This window comes from Chaetodon trifascialis, chromosome 7, assembly GCF_039877785.1.
Source record: "Chaetodon trifascialis isolate fChaTrf1 chromosome 7, fChaTrf1.hap1, whole genome shotgun sequence".
In the NCBI taxonomy this organism is placed as follows: domain Eukaryota; kingdom Metazoa; phylum Chordata; class Actinopteri; order Chaetodontiformes; family Chaetodontidae; genus Chaetodon; species Chaetodon trifascialis.
Window position 1 is genome coordinate 21317714 of NC_092062.1, and position 20182 is coordinate 21337895.

At 46.0% G+C, this 20182-nt stretch overlaps 1 protein-coding gene across 5 annotated transcripts in view; it reads left to right on the plus strand.

The window, feature by feature from the left end:
* ddr1 (discoidin domain receptor tyrosine kinase 1) overlaps positions 1-20182 on the plus strand; it is a 41169-nt gene that overhangs the window by 12821 nt on the left and 8166 nt on the right. For 3 of the 5 annotated variants that reach the window (XM_070966253.1, XM_070966254.1, XM_070966257.1), the window contains exons 2-13: positions 922-1079; positions 3263-3365; positions 6483-6558; positions 7098-7250; positions 8715-8862; positions 9997-10099; positions 11782-11968; positions 14673-14919; positions 16928-17080; positions 17718-17774; positions 18901-19067; positions 19966-20173. In XM_070966253.1, the coding sequence (XP_070822354.1) occupies positions 980-1079; positions 3263-3365; positions 6483-6558; positions 7098-7250; positions 8715-8862; positions 9997-10099; positions 11782-11968; positions 14673-14919; positions 16928-17080; positions 17718-17774; positions 18901-19067; positions 19966-20173 (1702 nt within the window). In that variant the 5' untranslated portion in view covers positions 922-979. The remainder of the gene's footprint in view (positions 1-921; positions 1080-3262; positions 3366-6482; positions 6559-7097; positions 7251-8714; positions 8863-9996; positions 10100-11781; positions 11969-14672; positions 14920-16927; positions 17081-17717; positions 17775-18900; positions 19068-19965; positions 20174-20182) is intronic. The other 2 variants (XM_070966256.1, XM_070966258.1) reach the window with 1 other exon arrangement.

The window sequence follows — 20182 nt, forward strand, 5'->3', positions numbered from 1 at the left end:
TTGAATCAACACCTCTCTGAAAAAGTTTAAACAAAACCAGAACATTATAACCTTCATGGAGGTGGGATTTATTGCAGGGATTTTGGATTCGACTGCATTGGTTTAAGCTGTTTCTCATAAACTGGCAGCTGAACATCAGTGTTTTGGTAAGTTTTAAGCTCCAAAGTGTCTCTGAAATCACTCAACAACACATGCGAAATGTCTGTGATGTGGTGTTTTGATCATTGTCATGAGCATAAGTCATTTACTTTTTACCAATGTTTGTGTCCTCATTAACAATACTATGACATCTGTACTTGTACACACTCTCGCTCAGTGGGTTTCATTCCCTCTATCTTGCAGTTTCATCTGTTTGTTATTTACTCCCAACAAGCATCTCCAGCTGGGTGCTCCAAATACACGCACTCCTATTGAAGAAATCAGTAATTTGGAAAAATTATTGATGTTTCAAATACAAAGAGAATACTCTGGGAGTAAATGGGGCCGGCTAATTATACCATCCTCAGTTACCAAGCTGTTTGTACCCTTTCGAAAGGCAGGAAAGTATTATTGTATCCCGACATTCTGCTGCCAGAGAGAAAAACAAATTAGCGTGTGAAAGTGGCCTTTGTTGTATGGCTTTGTGCTTGCTCCTCTGGGGTATGGCCCTTTGCTGAGCTCTGCACGCAAAACGTTGAGACACAAACGACTGTAAGACATGCTACATGCTTCGGACTAAGAAGATTTGATTGAGTCGAGTTATCGATGGAGATGGCGAGCCCGGCAGCCTCAGGCCAGAGCTGTGCGTGTATGCTTTTGTAATATATACTGTATGTGGGCGTGAGAGTGAAATCATTTATGGATCGGTTTGCACAGTTTCAGCAAGCACAGACATGAGTCCTTAAGTGGATGTAGATCTAAATATCTCTTTTTCTGCGACAGGTATGCCTGTGGTCATCGGTTTGTCTCCGGACAGGTAACCAGGTGTGTTGCTGCTGTCATGGCCTTGCCAACCCTCCGGCTGTTTCCTGTCACTGCACTCACAGTCCTCATGGTGCTGGTGTCGTCTTCAGCAGACCACGAGTGGCACTTTAACCCAGGTAGGATGTCACACGCATGCATGCAACAAAGAAGACATAATTGCTTTTTTCCCCTCTCTTTAATTATTGTTTTGCTCCCTAAACTGCCGCATTTGAAGCAGATCAGCAGGTTGTTTCTTATTCCACAAACTCACACATGATTGACAGCCATTTTCAAACCTGGTGCTCGTGTCCACCGGCACAGCATTGGTCTCATCCTGCTGCTCCGACATTCTCCTCACATTCTCAGATCAGTAAGGCTCATTCTCAGTCCGCTATCAACAGGCTATCCTGTGTCCTCTCCCCGTCTGCCAGCCAGTCGTGTGTAATAGGAGAATGAGATAGCCGGCCGCCCCCACCCTCCCCGGCTCGTGAAGAGCGCTAATGCACAGGCAGCTCATGAAACTGTCAGTCAAAATGTCGGGGAAGGGAGTGCATGAGGGCTTAGTGAATGAGAGCCAACCAGGTGTAACCGGAGGAGACTGTTTGCAGCGCCGTCGACCTTCTGACTGCAGCAGCAACACTGTGAATAAGACTGAGGCTACAAGTATAGATTATTCTTTTAATTACAGGTTGATGATTTTAATATGGGGGTCTATGGGGATGGAGTCAGCTTCAAGTAGCCATTGGAGGGACTGCAGTTTTTGCCACTTCCACATTGGCTTTATTTCGCAGGCTCGGGTGTTGCCGCTCGATGCTAACACAGAAAAGGTGCAGTGTGTAGGACTTAGAGGCAGCTAGAGGTGAGGTAGCTGATTTGCCAAAAAAGTTTCCTGGTTCCAGCTTCTCAGTTTTAAGCATTTCCTGCTTCCCTTTATTTTGTTGCATCCCTCATTCAGACCAATCTATCAACCAATCATGTCTGCATTAAATGAGTTGAGGATTTTTAGTGAGATTGATGGACAAGAAACAGCTGGAGGCAGATTAACAGACTGTGGCACAACACACAGCTTGTCTTGTTGAAAGAACTCAGTTAGACGCGACAGTGCGAGCGGAAAGGTTCGGTGTGTGGGCTGAAGTTTTGTGACGAATGACACGAAGAGAAGGTGAAAGCAGAGGACGCAGAGAGAGAGAGGGATGGAGACGCAGAGAGGTGAAAAGATTGCAGATGGCGGGGCGTTGACTGGCGATGTGTGATGATGATGATGTTGTAATGAATTGGGCACCTGTCTGCGGGGTGTGGATGAACTGTGTGTGTGTGTGTGTGTGTCTCATCCAGCCCCACATTCCTGTCCGCTGACTCAGTGACAGAATCTGAGTTAGACGCCCACCCCACCCCCACCTCTTTCTGTCACCCTCAGCCCCCCCCCCCCCCCACCCCCCCCCCGTATCACTGTCAGTACCCCTTTCCACTTTATCGCTACCCAAACCCTCAGCCTCCCACCCTCCCGCTCCACCTCCTCCTCATGACTGGCTGCAGATAGCCGGGTCGTTGGGTAATCCCCGCCTGGGACCATGCTATCTGGATCGTTTGATATTACTGCTGCTGGAGCAGAGTCAGCGCAGATATCTGAGACCTGCCTGTGTTCTTTCATTTGCCCTTCGTTTCTTTCTCCCTTTTGTTCTCTTCCTGCAAATCCCCAAGCGCTGGTAACCAGAACAGGGGCTGCGCTGGATAGCTGGAGCCCTGGGGAGGTGGTTTTGTGTGGGACGGAGAGGTTGCCAAAGACAAAAGAGAGGAAAGAAATCGGAAGGATGTAGTTTCAGAGAAGACAGGTCACGGCGTCTCACAGGGGGCCGCTGGATACTCTGAAGATGCAGATGAATTTTATTGGCTGTCTTTGATGTCGTCACTTGACAGGACAAAGGGGACTTGTAGGAATAAGTGATGCAAAACACTGCCATTATGTTTTACATTAACTTTTAAGGACAGACTGTACCCCGAGAGATTCTGTTCCAAATAAGAGAACAGTAACAATTTATTGTGGAGTTTGGTATTTCTTTCTCTTCCTCCCCTCAGCGTGTGTGTGTGTGTGTGTGTGTGTGTGTGTGTGTGTGTGTGTGTGTGTGTGCGCGCGGGTGATGAAGCATGAAGTCCGGAAGTTTTCCCAGAGATGACATAACAACATTATGCTCCGTGACCAATGATGGCCGCTGCTGACACTCTAATGGAAATATTAGGTTTCCGCTGGACATGCTCTCCATACAGATGAGAATGTTGCTCATCTGTCTCTCTGCTCCTTCCCTCCGTCTCTCCCCTACAGCTCAGTGTCGTTACGCCCTGGGGATGGAGGATGGCACCATCCCAGACTCTGACATCACCGCCTCCAGCGCCTGGTCAGACTCCACTGAGGCCAAACATGGAAGGTAGGAAATTTGTCTGTGCCCATGTGTGTGTGCCCAGGGTACAAATCAAAGTAATCAGGCAGCTTTTTTTCTGTACTGTTTGTGCGGTTTTGGTCTAAAAACTGTAATTCTGCTTAATGAATAACTTCACACCAGGCTGAAATGCAGTTTTCACTGCGCCTGATAACACCCAGCATCACTGACTACATTTACATGAACAAAATATTCTGGCTTTTGCCCTTATTCTGAAAAAAGACCATGCTTCTACTAAGCTGTTTAGTGGGCTAATGAACATGAATATTCCACTAATATTCACATTTACATGCAGCCATTGTTTTTCCAGCCTCCCTCTTCTTGAAAAGGTTGTGATATTTGGGCACATCCAAAAACCTGTTGAGATCCAAGTCTTGCATAATGTTTTAAAGGAGGTGTTTTTCTCCTTGTTACCACAAATGTGGGCTTCGCTTTTGTGCATGTGCCTCCACCAGCCTTGCACGCTGTCGGCTAGACACCACACAGCTGACAAGAGAGAGGCTGTGTGTCGTAAACTGCGGTAAAAACAGCAATTGAGATGCATATTCTGAATGTGCTGTATACATGAATGCTCCCAAAACCTGAAGAATATCAGCATGTCTTAATCAGAAAATGTTATTTGGAACAAGGCCTAAGTAGGGATATCCAAACGGTGTTTACATTACCCGTATCAAATTCGGATTATTGCCATATTCATAGTAATAGTGTCAGATTAGTCGAGATGGGTGTGTTCAGAAGTCTGCGCTGTTGCATCATCATCTCCCTACATCACCCCAGCAAAGTGTAAAGGTCATCCAGTGATGAAGTGCAGACTTTTCAAATCAGTTTGCAGTTAAACTGCTGAACCAGACATAAGCTATTGCAAACTTGATGCTCACTGTGATGGATTTGCCAACTGTAAGACTTGCGCTAAGTGACGTTCAGAACATCCAGAAATGAAAGAAAACCACGTTTGGATTGTTCAGATTTCTTTAAAATAATTAGCTGTGATGAATGTGTATGTTATTAGTAGTTAACATGCGAACCTGCAGATATAGCACTCTAAATTTAGCCTGAACTTCTTGTAAAGAAAACATAATTGGCACTTTGAACAGCGGCACTGAGTGTGACAGGAGTTGCTTGCTGTTGACAGTGTATTTAATAGCCTCGTCTTACACCTGATTTGTTCAGCGATTGGTTTATGTAGAGCAGAATAAATTAAGCGTAACGAAATGCTAATTTGGTCTGATTATCGGGCTACATTATACGTGTTAAGGGACGGGATGTCATTGACATTGGCCATTGTGCTTGACTTCAGAGCAACTTTTACTCTGTTTAGTCAACTACTTTTATACTTAAGGTGACTGTGCATGTGCTCTACATTTAAGTTGAGTAACGGTGCGTCTAAGACAGGAACACGTGCACATGTCACTGCAGACTGATGTGTTTGTCCGCGTGCCTTTTTCCAGTCTGTTGGCACCACACTAAAGTAATTTGTCAGAGGTCTATTAGATTATGATAGAAGATGATAGCGTGTGTCTTTGCAAAACCCACGCGGTAATTATATTACCACCTTGTCTGTCTGGCGGCGAGGTCAGGTTCACAAGAACCAAGCTAGGCCTGCAACATGCTACAGCCATGTGTAAGAGCATTCGCAGGACTGTGTGTGTGTGTGTGTGTGTGTGTGTGTGTGTGTGTGTGTTGGTTTGTCTCCATTGGTCGACTGGGCTGGGTCTCTTGGCTGAGTGTCTAACCATGTGGAAATGATTATTAGCCCTAGCTCTTTTTAAGAGGCATCGGGGAGACACTGAGAGTGAAAGAGAGAAAACAGAGAGAGCATAAAAAAGAATAGAAAACAAGTGAAAGGTGGATCATTGAGCTGGTGTGCTGAAAGGTGGAGAGAAACTAATTTAAAACCAGTCTTTGAGGGAAAGTGTTGGCCGAAGGGAGGGATTGAGGGTAGGTAGGTGTTTCCTTTTACTGTGGGGCAGTGAAATATCAGCATATTGCTGTGAGTGAGAAAGAAGGGGAAAAGATGGAGGGACTAAGGTAATTGAGAACAAGGGCAGAGGAGTGAATTGTTGGCTGGTATTTAGGTAGGAAGCGAAACACAGACAGAGAGAAATAGGAGAAAAATTGGGTACTTGGCAGAGCAGTGTGCTGTAATGTTAATCCCGCTGGCTGGTGCGCGGCGGACTGAACTCTGCACAGCCACATTCTTCTCTTCTCCCTCCATCCCTCTCCATCACAGGACGCTTTGTAGAGCACTAATGTGTTGATATCATCCCGCGGTTTCCTGCTGCATGATCTCACCCGCCGTGGGGAGAACGGGATTGATTAAAATACAAGCGCCACTGTCAGTGTCACCGAGTTGTTGCAGTGATTTGTTCTGGTGGTCTGAGCAGCAGCTTTCATTTCGAGAGCAGCCCCACAGCGGTCAGAGCGGGGCTGCGGCCTGGAGCCCGCTCCAAAGCTCCTCGTACGAGCAGATCCGACGTCACGCCGCTCCACGGCCAAGTTTGCGGTCTCTGTGTGGCCGATATGTGGTGGCTGTGTGGACTTTTCTTCTCAGGCTGGATCGAGGAAGGTCACGCTGAGGGGAAATCTTTTAGTGGTGCATGTGTGTGGCCATGGCAGGCCCGAGGGTCTGTGAGTTAAGAGTGGTCCTGACGTTCTACACCAGATCTTCTGAGGTTTGAAGAATGTGGAAGAGCTAGTAATCTTCACTCTCTTTTCTCTCTTAGTGTGTTCTCTGTATTTTCCACCCATCTGCAGTCTGTCTCTCTCTGCTGCCTGTGGCGTGCCTTCAGCCATGGCCAAGACCCTGCATGTCTGTTTTTTTCCCTTTCAGACGACATCGGCCTATTTTATATATATGAATGTTTGGTTGCTGTGGATCCGGTATGTATGGCGGTAGGGCAGGGTCGAACTGTTCGTATTGAATTCTCAGCTGCGCCTCTGCGAGCTGGCGGCGCTGAGGGTTTTGATGGAGTGTTGTTGTGGGAGTGTTTGTATCTGCATGTGTTTGGCTGTGGGACTGGGATTTGGTGAGTCTTTCAGCTTTTTTAGGGGTTTTTTTTGTTGTCATTTTGCTACCTAACGTTAATAAGTCTCTGTTCCTGCCAGGCTGAGCACTGGAGAGGGCGATGGCGCGTGGTGTCCTGCAGGAGCCGTTTTCCCCAGTGGATCTGAATACCTTCAGGTCGGATACTCTGTTTGCTCTCTCTTGACTTGCGCAGCTACATTTGTAATTAGCGCTCAGTGCATTCGCTTTTTTGAAAGAATGACATTTAATTATTGTCTGAATTTCATTTTAGGGTTATGAGGCTGATGTAAAATGTCATTTAGACTCAGTAATACATTTGTTTAACGAGGCTTTCGTAACAGCTTTAAGAACTAAAATAGAGTCTGTCTTGGGAACATGTGCACATATTTGATTTCTTGCTGAGAGTTAGATGAGGAGATTGATACCGCTGTCATATCTGTGCACTAAATATGAGGCTTGAACCAGAGGGTGGTTAGCTTAGCTTAGCATCAAGACTACCAGCACCTCTCATGCACATTTAGAGGTTTTATGTCGGTATATGTTTTGTTACCTTTAAACAAAGCCGGGCTAGCTGTTTCCCTCTGTTTCTAGTCTTTATGCTAAGATAAGCTAATGGCCGCTGGCTGTTTATGTGTCACTCTGAGTTGTTTTTTTTTTGTGATGTGTCTTAATAATGCATTTCCTGTCGCCTGCAGGTAGACCTGCGCAGACTCCACTTCCTGGCTCTGGTTGGTACTCAGGGTCGTCATGCCGACGGGCACGGCCAGGAGTTTGCCCGCAGTTATCGGCTGCGCTATTCCCGAGACGGCGTGAAGTGGATCACCTGGAAGGACCGCTGGAGCCAGGAGGTGAGCGGGGTCTTTTTGTTTTGGTGCTTAGAACAGAACAGAGCTGGAGCCCGCTGTCTCTGTCTTGTGAACACAAATGTAGGAATGTGACAATTAGAAATTCTTTAAATGAGTTTGGGCAGAGAAAGAACACAAAGACCCTATAATTAAGCTTGTGTTTTGGCTTCTTAACAGATTCTAAAAGAATGTAGCCACTGTTTTTGTCAGCGGTGCGTTGTTGTGGGTTCACCTCAATTTTTTCCCAAAAATTGTGGAGATTCTAATTACATTGCATCACATCATGTTTTTGTAGTGCAGCGCACAAACATGAAACTTTATTTAGAAAAACAATAACAAGAAGAGCTTGCGGCCTAAAGACTGCACAGCTCCCCCGTCTAACCCTGTTCACCTGCCCCTCCCCAATTACTCTGATCTATAGTCATGCGTAGGTGAAGTCATTTCCAGGAGATAATCTATGTTCCTGTGTTCCCAGGTCAGTATGTTAAGTTATGTTATGCTCTACATGTTCAGACACATTAACCCTCCTATTGTGTTCATGTCAAATAACCAAACCCAAACCCCAGAGCTGGGCAGCATCGGATCCTGGCAGCATAGGAATGACTGTTATTTCCTGTGCATATTAAAGGCTGGCAGGGGGAGACTTTACTGCCACACTCCATAGACCCAGGTAAACGGGTAAATCAAGCAATTAGATAAATATATCTCAGACAATTAATCAAACAATAACAACTCTGTGAAAGCGAAAATGCATCCAACAGGTTGACCCTCCATCGTTGATGGGAAATGGCTCATTTTCCTGTGGCTGTTTAAAATGAATGCAATGGTAATGGGCTGTATAATTCATCTGCTCTTGATTTATTTATTATTTATTAGGCGGCGGAGCAGTTTGGCGGCACGCCAGCGAAACTAAACTTTTCTTTTCAGGCAAAAGCAGCCTTCACTGCCTGAGACTTCACCACTATGCAATGAATGGCTTACCTTGTGCAGATAAAGCTCTTATTGTGTTTGGTGAATGTCCAGTATTTTCTTTGGTGATAAGTTCTGCACTGTGCACTGCACTTTTATACCACTACCACATGATAACACAGGAATTTGGACCTGCTACAGCCAGTGTTTTGGGGAAGGAATCATACTGCTTGTTTTCCCCTTTCGGCCGTTGTTTTAGTACTCGCCACGCCAACAAATATTCACAAATTGTAAGCTGATGTAGATTCTTAGGTAAAGGCTGCCTTTCAAAAAACTGCGCCTGAGGCTCACACTCTAAAATCAGTCCTTTTTAACACCGTTGTGTGTGAAAGAAAAAGCTCAGTTGGTTTGTTTGAGTTCCTCTTAGATTAATAGAATTGGAAGACACGCATTGAATGATAAGTCAGAGCCTTCAGGCGAGATTCATTCATCCCCGCAGATAACACGGGAGACGAGCGATGTACTGTGTGATTGAATATTTGTACTCCTCTCCCACAGGTGGTGTCAGGGAACGAGAACACCTATGATGTTGTGCTCAAAGACCTGGGCCCTCCCATCGTGGCACGCATGGTGCGCTTCTACCCCCTGGCTGACCGAGTTATGAGTGTTTGCCTTCGGGTGGAGCTGTATGGTTGTGTATGGAATGGTAAGTGTTTGTTTGAAGGCGAGAGAGACACAAAGAGCCTGCGGAGATACGAAATGTCCCTGGTTACTTATTCATTTGTTGTGTATATTCTGAGGCATGCCCACCATGATAAATCAGATCACATTTCATATCACTGCTGTCCTAGATTGACTCTATCGGATGGGAAAGGGGTTCGTTTGATGGTAATGATTACGAGTGCATATTTTTGACATACATCCCATGCGTTGATTTGAGGCACTGCATCATATTTACAGCCCCGGTGGGGGTTGTCTGGATAAAAGAAGCCACACTGTGATAAATGGTGTTGGTCTCCATGTTTCCTGAAGCCCAACACTGACTAACTGAGTATTTATTACCGGCTCACCTCCTCCCCTGCCCCCTCCACCTCCCTCAGACAGCATGAAGCGGCCTGTAAATCAGAGCTGTCACTGAGGCTAAAAGCTCCAGTTCCCGGTCTGTGTCTTCAGGGAGACCCTCTTTAAAAAATGCGCTCTAATGTGGATTCTGAGGCGGTGCAGCTCAGCCAGACATCATATACAATCTTCAGAATGTCAAGTGAGGCACATTCGGCCTCTCATCTCACCCCGTATCGGTTATTATGACAGTGTCTCTCCTGTGTTTATTGATTTTCATTCAGCGTGGACCCGCTTGACCCTCGTGAGCTCGCACAGGTACAAACACACATCTGAGTGCAAGCGGAGCATACTGCACACATACTGTAAATCCTATGTGAGGCATTGTTTATTATGGGTAGCCGAGCGGCGGGCTGCAGTCCGTGTGACTGACGTCACCTCTGTGCTCGGCGAGCGGGCTGATTAGCTGCATATTGGAGCGGAGAGGCTTGAGTTTCACTGGTTAATGACGGCTGGGGCCGAACAGGCTTGAGCAGCGGACTGCTTTGTTTGTTTTACTTCTTAAAAACCAACTGTAGCTGTCTCCCCGCCGCAGTGATTACAGTTGAATGTTGGCTCAGTGAACGCGAAGCTGCTCATGACAAAAATGAAAAACCTTACAGATTAAAAGAGTTTCACATGCAGCTTGTGTACATCTGTCTCTCGAGTAGCAGATTTAAATTAAAGGAATGTTTTGTTTGAACGCTCACATTACTAATACTGAATATTTTGTCGTACTCAGATGGCTTGAAGGCTTACACGGCTCCGGTGGGTCACGTCATGCACCTGTCTGGCCTGCCCGTCTATCTAAACGACTCCACCTACGATGGGAGCACTGAGCAAGGGTAAGATATTCAGCAGCAGAAGGGGAGATTGTGACCATATTTCACATTTGATAAGACCCTGAATTGGTGACACTAATCTTGGGCGTCCACCTTGAAACTGTGCTGATTGTGTAGATTCCGCCTGGTTGAAGATGTATGTGAAGTGTCCTTTTACAATTTACAGCTTTTTTGCAGCAGCATCCATATTTGAAGCATTGTTTTTCACCACAAGCTCACTGGTTTTGCTGATATTGAGCTTCAGGTGATAGTTGTTGCATCGTCTATCAGTCATTCTTCATATGTCGCTTCCATTTTGCCAAAAAAGACACTTAATACCTTTTATTTAATTCCTTTAAAGTCTTCACTCCATATATTATATGAGCGTGCGTAGGCATGGATGTAAACTGCTGCCTGACAGGTTGGAGGAGGCAAACAACGGTGAGGCAGTAATTCTAGTTATTCATGACTAAGCTTCCTATTTCCATACATCCCCACACGTTGCGCCCTTGGATTTGGTTTTGACGCGACCTTGGCTGTAAGTTTCAACACTGCTTTGGTGAATATGATCACAAAGACTCACACGTGTTCCGGTCAGCAACGTGGAGTGAAACGTGCCTCGATCAGTGAAATACGGAGAGCTTTTCCGCAGCTCTCCTCGCATCTGCTCGTGCTGAAGTGGGCCAAATCCTCTCTTGAAAGATCATTCTGGTGTCCGCCTAATCGAAAGGGAATAACATTATTTTTTTTAGCTGCTCTGGGATTTGAGGCATGTTTCCTGACCATAAAGTTTTGGCAGGGAGCACAGGAGGGGTGAACTAAGAATTCGGGGGGGGGGGGGGGGGGGGGCTCCACGCTTGCATGGGCTGTGTGGTTAATGGGGCTGAAATGTTTTGCTAGCGGGTGAGCTAACACTTTTGATGTAATCCAGACGTATTTGTAGCAGATGTGTGTCTGTGTGTGCGTGGGGGAGAGACTCAGAGGGCTCGGAGTGAGGGGACCTATTTGGTGACCCTGTTGTGTTGCTTTGTTTCTCCTGAGGTGTGTATGTGAGAGAGGGGAAGAGAAATGACACATATGGCACATTTCCATTACACAGTTCCAGCTCTACTCGACTCGGTTCTACTCTACTCTACTTGGTTTGGTTGAGTTTCCATTACAATTGAGTACTTCAGAGTACTTCCTCAACGTAGGCGGGGTCTTCATACCACGGCTGCGCGAAACTGCCATGACGTCAATTTGTACGCGACGCAAACAGAGCCGACAAACGATGGAGGACATCGAGGCGATGTTGTATTTGCTGCCCGGTTTGTGGCTTTTTGTCGCACACAAAGCAAGAGAAGAAACCCAGAACAGTCTGGACCTCATCGACGGACCACGGTGAAATTTTACGAGCAGCCATTTCCCTGTTTCCCTGTTGTTTTCCCCGCTCTTGGACGTCGCAGACCAGCGACGACACTCTCCGGCCAATCAGTGGCCGACAGGCTGTTGACGTCACACATAGTATCGCTTCTACTCGCTTGGAACCTCGCCAGAGCAGGTACTAAAAATAGTATCGGGTACCAGGTACTATCCCTAATGGAAACACAAAACAACCGGGTAGAGTAGAGTCGAGTCGAGCCGCGCTAGTGGAAATGTGGCAATAGGTATATTAGCTTATTTATGCATATCTGCAAGCCGGTACGTGAATAAATGTCTGTGTGCAGGATGCAGTTTGGAGGCCTGGGTCAGCTGTGCGACGGCGTCCTGGGAGGAGACGACTTCATACAAACTAAGGAGCTGAGGGTGTGGCCCGGGTACGACTACGTGGGCTGGAGCCGAGAAGCCCTCGGGCAAGGCAGCGTGGACATTGAGTTCCACTTTGAGAAACCACGTGTCTTCCACACCATGCAGGTGGGCCGTACGAGCTGTGTTTGTGTGACTGAGCGTGTGTTGTTGTGTGTGTGGATTGTGAGAGAGGGTCATGCAGGACATTGTTATCCCGCTGGAATCTCAGACAGCCTGGAGCTGCCTGTAAATCAGAGATGTCATCAAGGCTAAAAGCTAAACAGTTCCCGGTCGGTGTCTTCAGGGAGACCATCCTTCTGAAATATGCTGTAATGTGAATTATGAGGCACCGCAGCTCAGATCGTCCACACGCCGAGAATTATACAGAACCTACAGGATGTCAAGAATAAGACAGAAGACAGAGTGTCTTTGTGGCTCGGTGGTTAAGACGCACACTGTAACTTGGTAAGAGCAGAATCCTCAGTTGCATGTCAAACCCCTCTCCTCATTTCTCCTCAAACACTCAAATATCCAGTGAAGGCAAAAGCAGTAAAAACTAATCTGAAAAAACCCTACACACACACCCACACACAAACACACAATGCAAACTTTCTTGATGCGCCAGTTGCTCTGCCTTTTGAGGAGATGATCTGATTAGATTTTGAGGCACCTTGATGCATAAATCTGCATATTTAAGCATTAAAAGTGATTTTATTTAGCTTTTGTAGCTCCCTCGTGTTTTAAAATGAGGACACCGTCTTCATTATTCCTGTGTGTTATGTATGTAAGTATGCACAATGACAATTTGCTGATTAATACATTACTTTTGTTAATTAATTATCCCAGTAGCCCAAGACAAGCATGTCATTGTGATTATGGCAGGACATTAGGCTGATGGTTTCTTTTTGCATCTGATGAAACTGTTCAGAAATTCCTGTAGCTTCAACTCACATGACCTCTAAAACAAACTCCAGCAGCAGAGTTATTTATATATATGTATATATATATATATATATATATATATATATATATATATGCATGTCTGTGTGTCTGTGTGTGTGTGTGTTTGTGTGTATATATATAATAACGTTGATCTGCCCTCTCACCCGAAAGCAGCGCTTTGACTGGAATAGCTCTGCACCCATTTAATTAGTTTTAATGTGCCATTGTTAATCATGGGACAGTGCGTCTACGCTCGGCTTTCTGGGTGCCACCGAGTTGCATCACAGTCTGTTTGTGCGTCTGTGTGGCTTTTGGGGTTAGTTTGTGGAGCAACGGGGGGGATGATGATATGAAGCAACACCAGTGTGAGTTATAACTGTGTTGTCTTGTTGGAAGCGGGTTGGAATGTCGGTTTGGGTGGGATTCACCCTATACATGTGCATATTAAACAGCACGAATCCCCAGTCAGTGTTATAAAGTGACAAGTAAGCTTTTAGAGGTCTGGTTTTGACTGCAATCCAAAATTTCTGCTTATGTTCCCCCAGCTTTTTTTTTCTTCACATGTTCATTATTATTCTAGTGTTTCTCAGTTACCTTTTAAAATGTTTCCCAGCGGTATTCCCAGTGTTTTTCCAAGGCTTATCCTGTTTTTCCTGCCTTCTCCCCAGTGGTTTGTCCTCACTAACCTCAGCTGACATACATCGTTATGCTAGCCTGGCAGAGCGGATGTGTCAGACGCACAGGTCAAATAAGTAAAGAGTGGGAACCTGAACCTAATTCTGACTTAACCTGCACCTAATCACATTCCCAAAGGGGAAATCTGCCCTTTGACCTTTGGCCAGGCATGACCTGCACTTCCTACAGGACCCTCAACAGACTGCGAACAGCCTTTTCCTTTGTAAAGATCCTTTTCTATCCTTTGGGAAAAACTTCTTTGTGCGCTCATGTGGAAGATAAAGCAATGAGAGAAAAAGATCAGAGGGAGCTGGTAATGTAGGTTAGATTTATGAGGAAACAAGCAAAACATAATGAATGCAAAGTTATGCTCTCAAATTAAGCTTTGCGCAGGTCATTGGAGCTGTTTTCCCTAAAGGAGTAGTGAATTACCTTGGCTCTGTTGACTTATTAGGCCCCCACCACCACCACCAACATACAGTACATGTCCCCACCCACCTTAAGAATCAATTACAGCTGCAGCTGTTCTTCCCGCGTCTCGTGTGTGCGCGACCGTGCGCGCATTAACATGTGGATTAGGTTAGGGTGGCTGGCCTTGCAGTAAGTGTGAGGTTAATAGCAAACCTGTCAGAGCAGCCGTCGCACCACCTATTCTCCCTCGGAGGATAAAAATCTCCAACCATCACCCCCTTATTTTTCTGTCTCTCAGATCTATAGTTTCTCCCTCTCTAATTAAACACACTCCATCCTCCTCCACATCCCTCTCTCTCTTCACCTCAAGCTCCTCTTCCTCCTTCCAGCCTCAACGACGCCTCATATATTAGATCAGCTTTTATGGATTCCTCTCTTTTTGTGGCCTTTCCCTGCTTGTGAAAACAGCAGAGATACATCCTCTGCTCTCCTCCATCCGTCTCCTGCCGTACGCGTTCCTCTAACCCGTCCTTTTCTTTCTCCTCCGTCCGCGCTCTACATTTGTTCATTTGTAATCGCGCTCAGCTCGAAGTTGTGCCAAAGCAATTACAGCTGAACAGGATGAGAATGTGTCATTAATGTATGTGTTTTAATTGAATCTCCTCCTGCCTCTCTGCAAATAATGAATGTTTAAGGCCACAGTTCGTAGGATGTTTGCACAAAGGTCGAGCTAATTCAGATGTGTCGATGGTTAAAGGATTGTCTGATGTCCCTCCTCTACGCTGCTGTCTCCTTCCTGTAGGTGCACAGTAACAACCGCCACACCCAGGGCGTGCGAGTCTTCAGCAAGGTAGAGTGTCTTTTTAAGCCTGGCATCCTCCAGCCCTGGTCCTCTCCTCTCACTCTGCCCGTGCCCCTGGAGGATCTAAAGGACCCCTCCTCACGGCCCATCTCCCTCCCGCTGGGCGCCCGGCCGGCGCAGATCCTCTGCTGCAAATTCTACTTCGCTGACCGCTGGCTGCTCATCAGCGAGATATCCTTCCTCTCTGGTAGGAAACAGAATTGAAGCAACACATTTTTTTTGCATGTGAGATGTGTGTGTGTGGAGAGGGGGAGGGTTTGGCTCTGAAAGGCAGCTTTTCTTATATAGAGGCTTTGCACTTGCATCATGCATATCCTAGCAACTGTGTCTGGCACTGTCCTGAAGGTCCAGTAGAGATCTGGCTTTGCCCAAACAATAGCTAAATATAGACAGCAGCTACAGCGAGAGAGATACCTAAAAATCGCTGTTGCACTCTGGGTGAAAGTCCAAGTGGAGTGAAACCCAGAAATCTGATGAGCTGCATTTGTTTCCAGACTTTCCTTGACAGATCATGAATGAAGAAGAGTGAAGTTTTAGTCCTTGCTGTTGATTGAATTGATTTTCGGTATCAGTGTTCATCACAGTCAAGGACCGCGTCCAGTCTCTGACAGACAATTCAAACTGTTGTGTTTAGAAGGCGTAATTCTCACCTCAGATATTGGAAAGGTCAAACATGGCATCTTAGAAGTAAATAGACCTAATGTGAGCATAGATGTTATTATCAGAATCACAACGTGTTTACAGGAAAACGGCCTGTTTCCTCTCCATCTGTTGTCTTGCCTTCACTTATGTCCTGTTTACGGCTGAATCACACCCATGCAGTAAATAGAAAATGAGGTTTCAGTATCTTCTGTGGAGGTAGGATTTACGCCCGTGTGATTTGAAGTCAGATAGAGAACTCTGCTCTCCAGATGAGATTGCTGTGACTAATTAGGCTGTCCTCTCTGCTCAAAAACACTGTCAGCCGTGGCGTGAGAAGAATCAGCAATCACATCGCTCTAAGGTAGCTAAAGCGACTTGACCCAGCGGTGGTCCGGCGTGTCTGTTTCTGGACTCGCACCAGACTGTTGCACCAGTAGATGCTTCATGGTCCTGACTGGGCCTGTCACAATTATTACACAGTCGCCTGTTTATTTGAGCTGACTGCGATCACTTTGCATAATAGAATCTTTTCCTTTCAGCTGTATTAAAAACAGCTGGACCAAACGGAAATGTCACATGTCCGTCACTGTTTCCACGACATTTTCCACCATTTGAGGTTCAACTGGCGCTCTCTTGATGATGTCAGCTGGCAGCTGAGGGGACAGTCAGCGCCACCAACTGTTTATCTCGAGTCTAGTAGCTTCTAATATTACTTTGCATCTCCTTTTTGCAATTTTCTGTAATTCTGTTAAGATTTGAGCTTTGTGTGAATGGAAACCTGATGAATGTTGGAGCTGTTGTAACAAATAGAAAGTGAGTTTCCATCAGCTGGTTTGGTTTACAAAGTTTACAAAGCCTAAAACAGAAAATGTCATTTTTATTTATATTTTCTGGTGTTCAATTCCCATAAATGGCCCTTCCTCTTCATAAGGTGCATTAAACTACTGTTAGGCATACACTGTAATAGTTGCACAAAATGAGCCAAAAAAAGACAATTTTAAGATTAATCGCAATAGTCGGAGTGTACACCACCAAAACAGACAAATCTTGCATCCAAATGTTCTCATACGAGACAGGGCTGACTTAGATTTGGTCCTCTGGTACAAGCACGTCCTCGATCTTCAGCACGAATCGCATCGACTGAGCTGTCCACCTGGGTGACACACTGTTTGCACACTAATCCAGCCGGCTAACAGCTGACGTTTCCATTAAACACACGACAGTGCAGAGATGTTGGCGAGTTTCAAACCAAACAGTTTGCTCGGCCAGTTAACTAGGGTCACCAAGGTAACAATTCGTCAATACACAATCATTCAGATTAGTCAATAAGGATTAGCTCAGCTCCCTGTCAAAAACAACATAATTAACATAATCGTCTGAGATTAATTCTGTTTGTCTGGAAACACAACCAGCTGTGACCACAACCACTGTTTCCCAACAGCCGAAGACAACCAGACGGTGCGTTGTGCCATATGAAAACTCCCTAAACATATAAAACATGATTCATTTTCATTAAATTGCCCCCCTCCCTTTCTCTGTTTCTCCTCATCCAGAGCCGTTTGAGGACGACGTCACAGACACTGATTCATTTCCTCCTAATCGTCCCGAGATTCCTGCCACCAGTTCCTCTCCTCCGCCTGTTAACCACACCTCCTCCTCTCCCACATCGGGCCACAGCTCCTCCAACACCACCACCGGCCCCTCTGGTGAGCCCCACTCTCACTCCACTTCACCTTCATCCTCCTGCCCTCCACCCTCACATCTTCTTCTATTTACTATCTTTCCCTCCACCATCCATTCTTTCTCCGTCTGCCCCCCCCTCGTCACCCGCCATCCTGCTTCATCCACCCCTCTCTCTAATTCCCCCGATCTCTCCCTCACCACCTCTCACGTCTACGTCCAGCTCTCTCTCTCCAGCTGTGATGAGTGCGAGCATGTCGGCAGTGTGTCTAAGCCTTGTGTCTCGAGCAGAGCCAAAGGCAGGAGGTGCCGAAGGAGGCCCACGTCTGACTCGCCTCCCTCTTCATCACCAGAGTTGAAATCTTTGGGCTCTGAGCCAACATGTTCTGAACTGAAGTCAACGTTGGATGCTTATGTTACAGATTTCACTGGACTTAAAGAGCAGGATAAATCTGGCGTAAAATTAAAGGTCATATGTTTCAGTTTAGCATTTTTACATTTTTTACCATCTCATTCTGGCTTTTAAAAAGTTGGAGTGAACTTTTAGGGATGTTCAATCAGCCAGAATCCTGCCATCGCTGATTTCCTCTCTCCTCATCACCCTCCTCTGAGTCTTCCTCTCTTCTCACACATTCCTCCTTTGTCCATCCCTCGCTCCTCCAGAACTCCCCACCACCACCTCCTTCATGATGGACACCACTGGTAACTGGACGCTGTCAGGTGAGAGAGCAAAAAAAAAAGAGTCAGAAAGAGATGAAGCGAGGGACGGGAGCTAACTCCATCCGCTCTGGCCCTCCTCCAGCATCTTAAAACTGTCCCCCTGCTCAGCAGAGCCTATGAAGTATAATGGAGGAGGGATTAGAGGGGCAGGCTTTGGCACTGGGCTCTGTCCCCTGGGTTGAAGATATACAGCTGGAGGAAAAACACTAACAGAGTTATGTACATTATATTTATGTACAATAACAACTTGGCTTCCTGCGGTTTCACCAACTGCATGTTTTTTTTGTTTGTTTTTCTGGGGGGAAACTGGCTCTGTTCTACACAGTTAAACAATAACAGGCCTTTTAAAAAGCTGGAAATGGTTTTCTGTGGTGTGTATGCTGCTTTGTCCTTGTTACTGGCTGTGGTTGAACTGCTTTGTTTGGGTTTATTTATTACCCGCATGGTGTTGAACTGACAAAGGGAGAGCGAGGAAGGGGTTGTTTTCTGTCGCGACAATGTGGTGTGTAAATCTATAAATGCGTGTGTGTTTGTGTATGTTCGCGGGTTTATGTTTGCGTATGCACATAAACGCATCATATATAGTGCATATGTCTGTTTTTAGTCTTTTCAAGTGAGCCGTTTGTTCCAAACCATCACTTATTCTGGTTTTAGGAGTTTGTTTATGAGCGAACTTTACGCTGAGGTATACTGGCTATTTCATCTCTAATTCAAATAACATGCCGAATTTGACCTTCATGGGAGAAGAAAATAACCAGATGATTCAGACATTTCCAGTCGACTACAAAGCTGTTGAGAAGCAAAACAGTGTTCACATTCTGTTCTCAGGGCAGCGGGCTGTGTGGTATGAGTGGGCATACTGGATGCATACTCAAACAGACAATCCCCATCAGATGTTTAGTAAGCCTGATGAAACGAAGTTGGTGTGTATGACCCCGACGAGCGCGTGACCGCGCTGAAAGAGCTAATGCTCTCAGATTGAACAGTGCATTAACTCATGCCCGCATGCAGTCATACACACACAAATAAACAATGTGCATTATCTCAGATCCACAAATATAACAGCAGGTTTCAGACAGTCACAGCCACAAGCGCCTAACATTTCCTCCTGTATTCCCTCCTCTAGACCCAGAAAATGCTGCTAACACTCCAAGGGCGGGCCTTCCTGTAGCCAAAGATGACAGCAGTAATACAGCTATTCTGATTGGCTGCCTGGTGGGAATCATACTTCTGCTGCTGGCTGTGATCGCTGTCATTCTGTGGAGGCAGTACTGGAAAAAGATACTGGGCAAGGTGAGTGAAGAGCAGCCATTCCTGCGTGCAGCTGGCAAAGCGGACTGTACCTGCTGAGTTCATGTTCAGCAGCATCAAAGGGCCGGTTCGCCCTTGCAGTTTTATTAGCCAAACTTTTGTAACATCTATCTCTGAGATTTCTGTTACCACCCAGGCACAACTGAGGTAAATTAAATTTTTATTTGTGTTGCTCAAAGCTTTGAAAAAACCCTCTCCTCCACTTCTGGATGCCCCAGCTACTCCGGACAATCATTCATTACAGCCACATTCCTCTGAGCAAATAACCCAGAGTGGGAACATGTTTCCTCTCGGCCGAACTGTCCCTTTAACCGAGTTTAAATGACTGATAGCAGGCTGAGCTGAGCGGGCTACCACTGTGCCTCCATCTGGGTGTGTTGTGGGAATCCTTTTACATTTCCTACGAATTGTTCAAAGATTAGAGGTTGTTTCCACAGTTTGGTCACCATCTGCTTTACGGATTGCAATGATGGACTTACACTCAGCTGCCAGTTTGTTAGACACAGCTGGGTGAAACTAAAGCAGTGTAACACAACAGTCCTGCAATAAATCTTACCTTCATGAAGGACATGATTGTTTTTTTTTTTCTAAAGTGTTTTGAAGGTGTTGAGAGGCAGTTTGGGGTGCTGTTGAACTGTTTTGTGTGATATTGAGGGACGTAGGTACTAATATTTAGACATAATATTATAGAAAGTTGCATCAGCACCCCTCTAAAACAGCTCCATGGAAAAAGAATGAACAGTACAACCTTCATAACCTTCATGAAGAGAGGATTTATTGCAGAGCTGTTGCACTAGACTGCATTAGTTTCAGCTATCGATGCCTAATAAACTCTCAGCTGAGCCTACATCACCTTCAAATGAATCCTCTGCCCTCCCAGGCCCAGGGCAGTCTGTCCAGCGACGAGCTGCGGGTTCACCTGTCAGTCCCATCAGACAACGTGGTCATCAACAACACACACAGCTACTCGAGCCGCTACCAGCGTATCCACACCTTCCCTGATGACCGCGACCATGACAGAGAGGGAGAAGGAGAGTATCAGGAGCCCAGCGCTCTGCTTCGGCCGCGAGATCACAGAGACAGCACAGGTAAGTCAT